The 11007-nt window shown below is 59.7% G+C and overlaps 1 protein-coding gene across 4 annotated transcripts; it reads left to right on the top strand.

Annotated features, from left to right (window-relative positions):
* The first annotated feature begins 1094 nt into the window (after positions 1 to 1094).
* Positions 1095 to 10737, top strand: GRB7 (growth factor receptor bound protein 7). 4 transcript variants are annotated; one of them, XM_017497279.2, is made up of 15 exons: positions 1095 to 1315; positions 5459 to 5661; positions 5769 to 5919; positions 6101 to 6257; positions 6383 to 6504; positions 6596 to 6673; positions 7246 to 7383; positions 7739 to 7849; positions 8069 to 8167; positions 8423 to 8503; positions 8597 to 8713; positions 8897 to 8957; positions 9081 to 9168; positions 9275 to 9368; positions 10205 to 10737. In XM_017497279.2, exons 2-15 carry the CDS (start codon positions 5507 to 5509, stop codon positions 10349 to 10351), a joined length of 1599 nt encoding a protein of 532 aa, XP_017352768.1. In that variant the 5' UTR covers positions 1095 to 1315; positions 5459 to 5506; the 3' UTR covers positions 10352 to 10737. The 4 variants fall into 4 exon arrangements, with proteins under 4 accessions (XP_017352768.1, XP_017352774.1, XP_037583295.1 ...); XM_017497280.2 differs by lacking the exon at positions 1095 to 1315 and adding an exon at positions 1434 to 1576 and having other exon boundaries at positions 10205 to 10736; XM_017497285.2 differs by lacking the exon at positions 9081 to 9168.
* Positions 10738 to 11007: the final 270 nt, after the last annotated feature.

Raw genomic sequence — 11007 nt, forward strand, 5'->3', positions numbered from 1 at the left:
ACTTTGGCGAAAATTGAGGCAGGAGCCTCTCCTCTGTCCTTCCCCAGGGTGGACCTCTTATCCCCCTAAGGCTTGTTTTTTGCTGTTGTTGTTATTTTTTTTGGAGACGGAGTCTCACTCTGTTACCCAGGCTGGAGTACAATGGCACTATCTCGGCTCACTGCAACCTCTGCCTCCCGGGTTCAAGCAATTCTCCTGCCTCAGCCTCCTGAGTAGCTGGAACTACAGGTGCATGCCACCATGCCAGACTAGTTTTTGTATTTTTAGTAGAGATGGGGTTTCACCATATTGGTCAGGATAGTCTTGATCTCCTAACCTTGTGATCCACCCCCCTTGGCCTCCCAAAGTGCTGGGATTACAGGCATGAGCCACCGTGCCCGGCGCCCAGGGGATTGTTTGTTTTCCTGTCACCCACATCAAGCTGGGTGGTGGCCACAGCCTTTGATCTCTGCCTCCCAACCCCTCTCCCAAGTACTCTGTGTTTGCCTACTGCTGAGTGAGAGAGCCAAAGTGATCCCTCTAAGAGGAATCCCCAGGTGCCCAGGCCAGAGCTTTCTGCAGATCACTATGGCTCCTCCACTGTGCCACCCTGCCAAACCCCCTCAATTTTGAAGGTGAAGCTGAGACTCTGGACTTTGCTCAGAATTGTGGGGGGGTGTACCCTGGGTGCCTCCGAGGGGCCAGGGCGCAGCCACCACGGAATGGGTGGTTGCAGGTAGAGGGGCTGGCCATGTTGCTGGGCAACCCCCTGGCTGGCATCCCTCCTTGGCAGGGTGCTTTTTGCTCCAGGGGGTGGGAACCAGAGCTGTAGATGGGCCCCCTGGCTTGGCCAATGATCAAACCAGGTTTGGGGAGGGTGTTAGGGAAGAGTGGACCGGGTGGTTCTTACCTTGCAGCCCCCAGGCCCTCCCCCCTCCCTCCCAGGTGGTCGGGACTCTTGATCTTGGCTCTTGGTGCTGTCTCTTTGGTTGTCTTCCCTGCCTCTCCCAGGCACCTGCACCCTCCCTTGGCACCTGCTGCCAGGCTAGGAAGGGCAAAAACAATCCCAGTTGGCCTAGAGTGTCAGTGAGTCTCCGCCCTCCTCCCAGGCGCCTCCCCCGACCCGCCCCTATCTGCCCAAGATAATTTTAGTTTCCTTGGGCCTGGAATCTAGACACACAGGGCTCCCCACGCCCCTGACTTCTCCATCCGAAGTCGGGACACCCTCCTGCCACCTGTAGAGTGGATCTGAAATAAAATCCAGGCATCTAGGGGTTCCTAGACAGAGCCAGACTTCAGGCCGGGTGTCCTGCTACTCCTGCTGGGACTCCTCCAGGTAAGGTGACCGAGATCGGTCTCAGACGACAGCTTGCCAGGCAACCCCCAGCCGCATCAGGGCCCCAGGCTGTGCCCGTTTCCGGCTCAACTGGCCGGCGGCCCAGGTGGGCGGACTGGAGGCCACCTGGCTCTCCCCCTCCCCCCGCTCGGTGATGTCAGGCCCGGGGCGGGGGCCGAAGGGGGACAGGTAGTTAAGGGCCTGGCGTCTCCCTCCCTAAAGACGTGGTCCCAGCCTGGTGTCCTGACGCCTGGGGTTCAGGTAAGGACCCAAGCGGGCATTCATCCTTTGGGGGCAGGCGCGGACGGTCTGGGGGCCGGTAGGGAAAGGCTGGGTCTCCTGCTGGGCTGCTGGGCCTCCCACTTTTCTCTTTTCCGCCCACCTCCCATCCCGCCCCCTCCTCCCTGCCCGTCCGCTTTCGTACCCATCCTGGCTTCCAGCCCTCCTCGTTCCCTCCCTGTACACCTCCCAGCAGCCAGCAGCTGAGAATGGGAAGGAAGACCTGATTCTCTCCTCCAACCTGGCTTTCCCGCTGAAACTAGCCCCTCCCCGCACACCCGGAGAGAGCCGCCCTCACTACCCGGCTCGCCCAGTTTACCCCAGTTTGGGTCTCCCCAAGTCTCTAAGACGGACGTCTCCTCGGGCTGGGGGGAGGGCCCCCTCCACTTTGGAGGGCAGTGAAGGAGAGGGATCCTCTAAATTGTTGAGGCTGCGTCTCTCCAGATTGTATGCGCTGCTCAGCAACACCGTCTCCGGCCCTCGGGTGGGAAAGTGCAGGCCGGGTGGGGCGCGGCCCCGCCTGGCTTCTGCATGAAGTGGGCAGGAAGGCTTGAGGGGGTGGACGGGGGACTCTGCAGTGCGGTGGGGCCTGGGGAGAGCGGGGTGGGGGGTGGCAGATGGTCTCTTCTGCTTGATCAGGCTAGAGAGAGATCCTGGTTCCCAGTCTGGGTCTCCCTGGCAGACGGGGACAGAGAATGCACCTGCAGGCAAGGTGGGACCACTCCCCCACCGCCCCGGCCAGCCGCACTGCCCCCCAGGAAGGCTCTCTTTTGGTCCGCCGGTCTTGGACTCTGCTCTCTCCCCTCCTGATATTTTGCTGTGTGCGGGGTGGGGGGACCTCCCGGAGGCGGGCAGCCTGTAATGATTAACCGCACAGACACTCCAGCATTCTTCCCGAATTCAACTTTAAAAGAGCTGCCCCGCCTTCTCCCATTGGGTGTTTTTCCTGAGTGAGAGAGTGGGCCGGGCCTCAGAGTCCTGGGTCCTCCCTTCCACTCGGAGTCATCCCGGGGTTTCTTAACCTTCTCACCTGGGCCCTGCACCCTAAAAGGTTATAAGCCTCTCCTGTGGGGGCGGGGCTGGAGTGCTGGGGGGACCGGGGCTCTCCCGCGGCATCCAGGCCCCGGCCCCGGCCTCAGTGCCGCCAGCCCTTCCCCCTGCTCTGGGAAGCAGGCTTGTTTTCTGTTGGCCCTGAATACTGGGCCCCGCCACCCGCCCTTAGGGCCAGCCAGGTGGGGCGTGATTCAGGAAGTAAACAAGGAGGTTGGGAGGATGGGAACGCAGGTGAGGCTGGAGCCACTAGCGGAGGAGGCAGCTGGAAAGCCACGGCCGGAGTGGCCTCCTTGAGGGGACACACTGATTTTGGGCGTCAGTTTTTCCAACCGAAGCTTTCCCGGGGCCTCAGTTTGAGCTGCCAGGCCCACAGCGAGGACCTCTTCCTCCTCCCTGGTCACGCCATTGGTCTTGACGATCCCACTCGCCTCCAGCCTTAGAAGGGGCTGAAAGATACGGTGGGGGATCTGAGGGTACTTCCCAGCCTTGGGCCGGCCCTCTCTGATCTCTGAGGCCAGGTGCTAATGTGATTCGAATCCACTTCTAACCCCTTCCAAGCACTGCCCTCCCGAATTCTCTACACCTCTCCCACCCCACTATTAGTCTGTGACTTCGTCGAAGGTGTGGCCCCCTGCAGCCTGAAATGAAGTCACCAGGGCTGTTTGGAGAGGTTAGACAGGGGTGGGAGTGGGGGAGTGTGTTCTGGTGTTGAGGTGCTGGTCTCTTGCCAGCGGCGGTGGGTGTGTCTTACCCCTCCTGGCAGGACCCTGAGCCCCTCCCTGGCCTTTTGTCCTGTCTGGCATCTTGAGTGTTTCCCTTTCCATGCCTGCTCTTGTGCTACCCCTCTGGCCAGGACACCCAGGAGAATGTGTCAGGAGGAGCCTCATCCCCTGCATCCCCCAGTGCTGGGGCACCCAGCAGCAGGGTGAGACCCAGTAGACCCCAGACACAGGGCAGGGGCTCTGAGTGATGCTTTGGGTCGGGAGGGGCACTGCTGGGCTGCCGGCTTCTCAAATCCAGGTCGGGCATTGCCTCTCTCCCTCCCAGGGGAGGGACTCCCTGGCCAGGTGGTGGTTTGGGACTGGGGCTGAGAGCAGATCGTGGGTCCCACCTGGCCTGGAGCTAGGCCAAGGGTAGGGAGGAGGAGGTGACGTCAGAGGAGCCTCAGGCCCCACATCCTCCTCCCCCGTCCTGTTCCCAGCCCCTTGCCTCCTCCATTTCTCTCTGGCTACCAGTGGGTTGGGGAGTTGGGGGGAGGGTAGAGGCAGGGCTGTTTTTGTTTCTCCTAAGCCAGGAAGTTGTGTGGTGAGTCAAGGTTGAATGGAGAGCCCTAGGCAGTGTCGTCCCGCCCGCCCTGACTCACCTGTCCCCCAAGTCCCCCAGTGCCCTCACTGAAGGGTCAGGTGCCTGCTCCATCCTGAGGGGTCAGTCCAGGTGCCCTAAGTGGCCTTATAGTACTGGCCCAGTGTCTGGAGAACAGGCTGGGGGCTGGGATTGCAGGTTCTCCCAGGTCTCAGCCCAGCGAAAGGGGTCTGCTGGCTTCCTGCAGAGAAGGGGGCCAGCCCTGCCTCCACCTCTAGGGCTTGCCTTTTCCACCCTCCTGTCTTGACTGGTTCTGAGTGTCTGAGCAGCCCCTGTAGGTGATAAGACATGGGTGAGAGATTGGCCTTGGCTGGGGCTACCAGGTGCCCTCGGACAAGTGGGCAGATAAGACAGGTGCACAGTGATGGATGATGCGGCCCCACACAGTGCTGAGGGAGTCGTTCATTCTGAATGTGGAAAGCTAGGAAGGCTTCTCAGAGGAAGTGGCTCTAGCACTGGGGCTTCAGGAAAGAGTTGGGCAGGAGGATGGCCTGGGAGGGTACACAGGTTTGTGGGCTGCTAGGGCTGGGTCCCCACCCGAGACCTGTGCTCGCCCTTGCGCTGCGACCAAGCCAGCCCTCCTGCCTTCCTGGCTCCCATCCTTCCCCGCCTCCTTCTCCTTCTGTATCACTCATCACTTGGGCAGGCCAAACTTTGCCAAGTACGAACAGGCTCTGGCAACTGGGTCTGGCAACAAAGCGCTGGAAAAACCCAGGGCAGAGCCCGGCACAGTGAGTGGCCCACCCGTGGAGGCAAAGGAGTGGGCCTTAGTCTGTGGGTGGTGAAATCTGTTGTGACCACCAGGCTTGTGATGGGTGGACCCTCAGCTCTTCCCACGAACAACTTTGTGCTAAAGAAAGAGTACCGGGGGCCAGGCATGGTGGCGCGTGTCTGTAATCCCAGATACTCGGGAGGCTGAGGCAGGAGAATCGCTCGAACCTGGGAGGTGGAGGTATCATTGCACTCCAGCCTGGGTGACAGAGAGAGACTTCGTCTCAAAAAAAGAGCCTGGGGCCGGGTGTGGTAGCTCATGCCTGTAATCCCAGTACTTTGGGAGGCCAAGGCAGGCAGATCAGGAGTTCGAGACCAGCCTGGCCAACATGGTGAAAGCCTGTCTCTACTAAAAATACAAAAATTAGCCGGGCATGGTGGCACACACACTGCAACCGACCAACCAACCAAACAAACACAGAAACAGGAAGAGCACCAAGGGTGCCGGACTGGAGTCCAGACACCAGCTTCTACCCGACTCACCTGTGACTGAGGGCAAGCGTGCCTCCTTCTCAGAGACCTGGTGTCCCCTTTTGTAAAATGAGGCTCATTCTGTCCTTCCCTAAGGGCTTCAGGGAAACTCCAGTTAGAGCAGTGAGGTGCTAGGTAAACTCTGAGGGGCACCCTAACTGCCGTGTGAGGTCAGGAGGTCTGAATTCTCTCGTCCCCTCTCCCCAGGACAAGGCTACACAACTGGTTCCCTTCAGCCCCTCTCCCTCAGATGCCATGGAGCTGGATCTGTCTCCACCTCATCCTGGCAGCTCTCCGGAAGACCTCTGCCCAGCCCCTGGGACCCCTCCTGGGAGTCCCCGGCCCCCTGAGGCCCCTGTGCCTGAGGAGGTAAAGAGGTCCCAGCCTCTCCTCATCCCAACCACCGGCAGGTATGATGGGATGTGCAGCCTGCGGGGGGTCAGTGCTGGATGACACACGGAGGCTTGCAGGCCACGCCTCCTCCTCCCCACACCTCTCGCCCTTCTTTTTGCCCCAGGAGACTTCGAGAGGAGGAACGGCGCGCCACCTCCCTCCCCTCCATCCCCAACCCCTTCCCTGAGCTCTGCAGTCCTCCCCCACAGAGCCCCATTCTCGGGGGGCCCTCCAGTGTACGGGGGCTGCTCCCACGCGATGCCAGCTGCCCCCATGTGAGTTGTCCCTCAGAAGGGAAGGCAGGGATTTGGGTGCGTGCTGGGTCTGCGGGAGATACACAGCTGGTTCCCTGGAGGCGGGGGCTCTTGGTCAGGTCCCTGAGGGTCTAGCAGGAGGGGAAAGGGAAGGAATCACCCTTTGCTTCCCCTCAAGTCGTCTGCAATTCCTGGGGCACAGGTAGTAAAGGTGTACAGTGAGGATGGGGCCTGCAGGTCTGTGGAGGTGGCGGCGGGCGCCACAGCTCGCCATGTGTGTGAAATGCTGGTGCAGCGAACTCACGCCTTGAGCGACGAGACCTGGGGGCTGGTGGAGTGCCACCCCCACCTAGCACTGGGTGAGTCCAGTGTATGGAACCGCCTGGGCCGGGAGGCAATGCCTTGCGTCTTGGGCTAGGCATGTGGCTCATCCCGGAGATCTCGTTGATCTCCAGTAACCCCTGTTTTTTGCCCTTGACCCCAGAGCGGGGTTTAGAGGACCACGAGTCCGTGGTGGAAGTGCAGGCTGCCTGGCCCGTAGGCGGAGATAGCCGCTTCATCTTCCGGAAAAACTTCGCCAAGTATGAACTGTTCAAGAGCTCCCCAGTGAGTGTGTTCGGGCTGTCTGGGCGCTGGGATGCCCTGATCCTCAACCTGGACGCTGGAGCCCTGAGCCCTGCCCCTTTTCCACCCACAGCACTCCCTGTTCCCAGAAAAAATGGTCTCCAGCTGTCTTGATGCACACACTGGTGTATCCCATGAAGACCTCATCCAGGTGGGGGGACCCCCCATTTCACGTTTCACTGCATATTCACGGCTCCCCAGAACTGGCCAGTGCTTCTCTGCCCTTAAGTCCCGTGCCTCCTCTCTGTGGTAGAAAGAGCCCAGCCGCAGTCCTGTGTGACTGTGGACAGGTCATTTTTCCTGCCTGAGCATCAGTTTCTTCTGTTGAATGGGGGCGAGAAACGCATGTGAATCATCTCCTTGTAAAAACCTGAGGGTGGGCTGGGCGCGGTGGCTCACGCCTGTAATCCCAGCACTTTGGGAGGCTAAGGTGGGAGGATTACTTGAGCCCAGGAGTTTGAGACCAGCCTGGGTAACATAGTGAGACATTGTCTCTACAAAAAAAAAAAAGCCAGGAATGGTGGCATGAGCCTGTGGTCCCAGGTGCTTGAGAGGCTGAGGTGGGAGGATCAGTTGAGCTTGGGAGGTTGAGGTTGCGGTGAGCTGTGATGGTGCCACTGCACTAGAGTGAGACCCTGTCTCAAAAGAAAAAGAAAAAGATCTTGGTGGTAGAGGGGAAAGGGGGAGATCAGACCTCTCACTCTCCTCTGCTCTTTGGCTCAGAACTTCCTGAATGTGGGCAGCTTCCCTGAGATTCAGGGCTTCCTGCAGCTTCGGGGATCAGGACGGAAGCTTTGGAAACGCTTTTTCTGCTTCTTGCGTCGATCTGGCCTTTATTACTCCACCAAGGGCACCTCTAAGGTGAGGTCTTGAGGGTGCCAGTCCCAGCCCCTCCAGTCCCACCAGTCCCTGGTCCTTCTAGAAGTTGCCCCTTCTCTGCAGGAACCCCTGAGCCCTTCTCCCCAGGTGCCCCCAGGCCAGCCACCTCCAGTTTACCACCCCTCCCCACAGCCTTGCCCAACTCACCTGCCCAGGGAGGGAGCAGGAGAAAAGATGACCCCGAGTTTAAGTCCTGACTCTACTTCTATTTGCTGTGTGACCCTGGACACTCCCCTGCCCCTCTCTGGTTCTACATTTGCCCCACCTGGCTTGGGGAGGGGCAGTAAGAGGGGTTGGGATCCACCTGTACCAAGTCCTGCTCTCTCATGCTACTCAGGATCCGAGGCACCTGCAGTACGTGGCAGACGTGAATGAGTCCAACGTGTATGTGGTGACTCAGGGCCGCAAGCTCTACGGGATGCCCACAGACTTCGGCTTCTGTGTCAAGGTGAAGATCTGGCCCGGCCTGACCCTTGGGGGAAGCAGGAACTGCTCAGGCCTCTGGATCCTGCCTGGGGCTTCTGAGCCCCAATTCAGACACCCAGACTCCTCTCCCTGCACCCTGCCCTGCTGGAAGCTCTTTGGATCCTGCTCTGCTCTGCGGAGCAGGGACAGACAAATGGTCCTACAGACAGATACAGGACCAGCCAATTTCCTCTCCCTGCAGCCCAACAAGCTTCGAAATGGCCACAAGGGGCTTCGGATCTTCTGCAGTGAAGACGAACAGAGCCGCACCTGCTGGCTGGCTGCCTTCCGCCTCTTCAAGGTGAGGCCCTGGGAGTGGCCTAGTGGGCTGGCCTGGCCAGGGGGATCCCCAGTTCTGCCCCCAGGAAGCCTCTGGAATGAGGAGGGCATCACGGCCTTGCTTTCTGATAACCCCTGTCCAAACCTGATGTTACAGGAAGCGCCCATCCAAGGCAGACACACAGCCCTGCCCTGGGCAAGTCCTGTTCTGCAGGGGGTGTCACAGCTGCTCCCCCCCAACCTCAATCTCAGGCCCTTTTTCTCTCTCCACCCCCAGTACGGGGCGCAGCTGTACAAGAATTATCAGCAGGCACAGTCTCGCCACTTGCGCCCGTCTTGTTTGGGCTCCCCACCGTTGGTGAGTGCGCACAGGGGGATGGGGGGGCACGCGGGCCTCGTCCCAGGGTACCTGTACCCTGTCCTGACCTCTCCCCTCTCCTTCCCTCTCCAGAGAAGCGTCTCAGATAATACTCTGGTGGCCATGGACTTCTCTGGCCATGCTGGGCGCGTCATCGAGAACCCCCGGGAGGCTTTGAGTGTGGCCCTGGAGGAGGCCCAGGCCTGGAGGGTGAGGCCTGCGCCTGGCTGTGTGTTTGCATGGGGGACCCGCTTTCTGGGCGGGATCCCTGAAATAGGGAGGAAGAGGGGGTGAGGGGGGCCCCAGCTGGGGAGAGGCGCTCTACCTCCCTGAGGTGCTGGATAATGCCCCCAAATGCACCCTGACTCTCTCATGTCTCCCACTGCTCTGCAGAAGAAGACAAACCACCGCCTCAGTCTGCCTACGCCGGCCTCTGGCACCAGCCTCAGTGCAGGTGGGTGACAGCCCTGAGTCCCGGGCAGGGGCTGCCTCAACTTCTCTGAGCATTCCCGGGGTGAGCAGGTGGTATAGGGGTCCCCTCCCCAAAGTGACCACCCATGTGCTTTCCCCACCGCAGCCATCCACCGCACCCAACTCTGGTTCCACGGACGCATTTCCCGTGAGGAGAGCCAGCGGCTCATTGGACAGCAGGGCTTGGTAGACGGGTAAGGGGCAGGGCTGGGCAGCAGACCCAGGGATAGGAGAGACTGGGATTCAGGTGGCAGCCAAGGGCCCTTGGGTAACGCTGCCCCCTCTCCTGTCTTCTGGCAGCCTGTTCCTGGTCCGGGAGAGTCAGCGGAACCCCCAGGGCTTTGTCCTCTCCTTGTGCCACCTGCAGAAAGTGAAGCATTATCTCATCCTGCCGGTGAGCATCCCCTCATCCCCCCATCCCCGGAGTCCTGCAGTGAGACACGGGACTCCCAGCAACCTGTCCTCCTCACCAAGCCCTCCAGAGGCTCCCTGGCCCCCAGTGCATCTCCCCTTTCCCTGCACAAGAAGTGGAAGGCCGAGTGCCATGGCTCACACCTTTAATCCCAGCACTGTGGAAGTCCAAGGTGGAGGATGGCTTGAGCCCAGGAGTTCGAGATCAGCCTGGGCAACACAGGGAGACCCCCCCATCTCTACAAATAATTTATAAATAGCCAGGCATGGTGGTGTGCACCTGTGATTCCAGCTACTCAGGAGGCTGAGATGGGAGCATTGCTTAAGCCCAGCAGGACCAGGCTACAGTGAAAGCCATGATGGCACCATCACACTCCAGCCTGAATGACAGTGAGAAAACCATGTCTCAAAAAAAAAAAAAAAAAAAAGAGGCCGGTGTGGTGGCGCATGCCTGTAATCCCAGCACTTTGGGAGGCCGAGGCAGGCAGATTATGAGGTTAGGAGATCGAGACCATCCTGGCCAACATGGTGAAACCCCACCTCTACTAAAAAATACAAAAATGAGCTGGGTGTGGTGGTGCGAGCCTGTGGTCCCAGCTACTTGGGAGGCTGAGTCGGGAGAATCTCTTGAACCCAGGAGGCAGAGGTTGCAGTGAGCCGAGATTGCACCACTGAATTCCAGCTTGGGTGACAGAGCAAGACTCCTTCTCAAAAAAAGAAAAAGAGAATAAAAGGGAATGGATGGGGCCCTGGCTATGGAGGGAGCTCCCGAAGCCTCGGGCCCCTCCCTGACCTCCCACCCACTCTACTGTACCCCAGAGCGAGGAGGAGGGCCGCCGGTACTTCAGCATGGACGACGGCCAGACCCGCTTCACTGACCTACTGCAGCTCGTGGAGTTCCACCAGCTGAACCGTGGCATCCTGCCGTGCCTGCTGCGCCACTGCTGCACGCGGGTGGCCCTCTGACCGGGCCACAGGCTGGCTCATGCCTCAGCCGCCTTCAGGCTGTCCACCACCCCTCCATGCATCTAGTGAACTCCGGGCATGGCAGTGGGGGACTGGATGAGGAGCGGCAGGGTTCCCTCACTCCGGTTTTCTCCTCTGCTTCTTTGCCTCCCTCAGGTAGAAAACAGCACCTCCTCCAGTCCACTCTCGAACCCTCTCCTCAAGGGAAGGCCTGGAGTGGCCCCCTCCCCTTCTCCTCGCTCCTGGGGTGCTGCTGTAGGGCGGGGCATTATGGGAGAAGTGTGGCAGCCCAGGTGGTCCCATGCCCCACACTTTGTACAGACTGAGAGGCCAGTTGATCTGCTCTGTTTTATACTAGTGACAATAAAGATTATTTTTTGATATACCTATGAGTTGTGTCTGGCAAGGCCTGGCTGGCTGACCCACGCCTGTAATCCCAGCACTTTGGGAGGCCACGGTAGGAGAATTGCTTGAGTCTAGAAGTTTGAGACCAGCCTGGGCAACATGGCAAGACCTCGTCCCTACAGAAAATAAAAAATGAGCTGGGCATGGTGGTGTGCCTCTGTAGTCCCAGCTACTCAGGAGGCTGAAGTGCGAGGATCCCTTGTCCCTTGAGCCTGGGATGTCAAGGCTGCAGTGAACTGAGATTGCACTAC

This window comes from Cebus imitator, unplaced genomic scaffold (assembly GCF_001604975.1).
Source record: "Cebus imitator isolate Cc_AM_T3 unplaced genomic scaffold, Cebus_imitator-1.0 Scaffold228, whole genome shotgun sequence".
Classification (NCBI taxonomy): Eukaryota; Metazoa; Chordata; class Mammalia; order Primates; family Cebidae; genus Cebus; species Cebus imitator.

Coding starts and splice junctions, on each gene's coding strand:
- GRB7 (XM_017497279.2), top strand. CDS start 5,507: ATGGAGCTGGATCTGTCTCCACCTCATCCTGGCAGCTCTCCGGAAGAC. Junction 5,662..5,768: donor CTCATCCCAACCACCGGCAG/GTATGATGGGAT, acceptor TTTTTGCCCCAG/GAGACTTCGAGAGGAGGAAC. Junction 8,504..8,596: donor GTTTGGGCTCCCCACCGTTG/GTGAGTGCGCAC, acceptor TTCCCTCTCCAG/AGAAGCGTCTCAGATAATAC.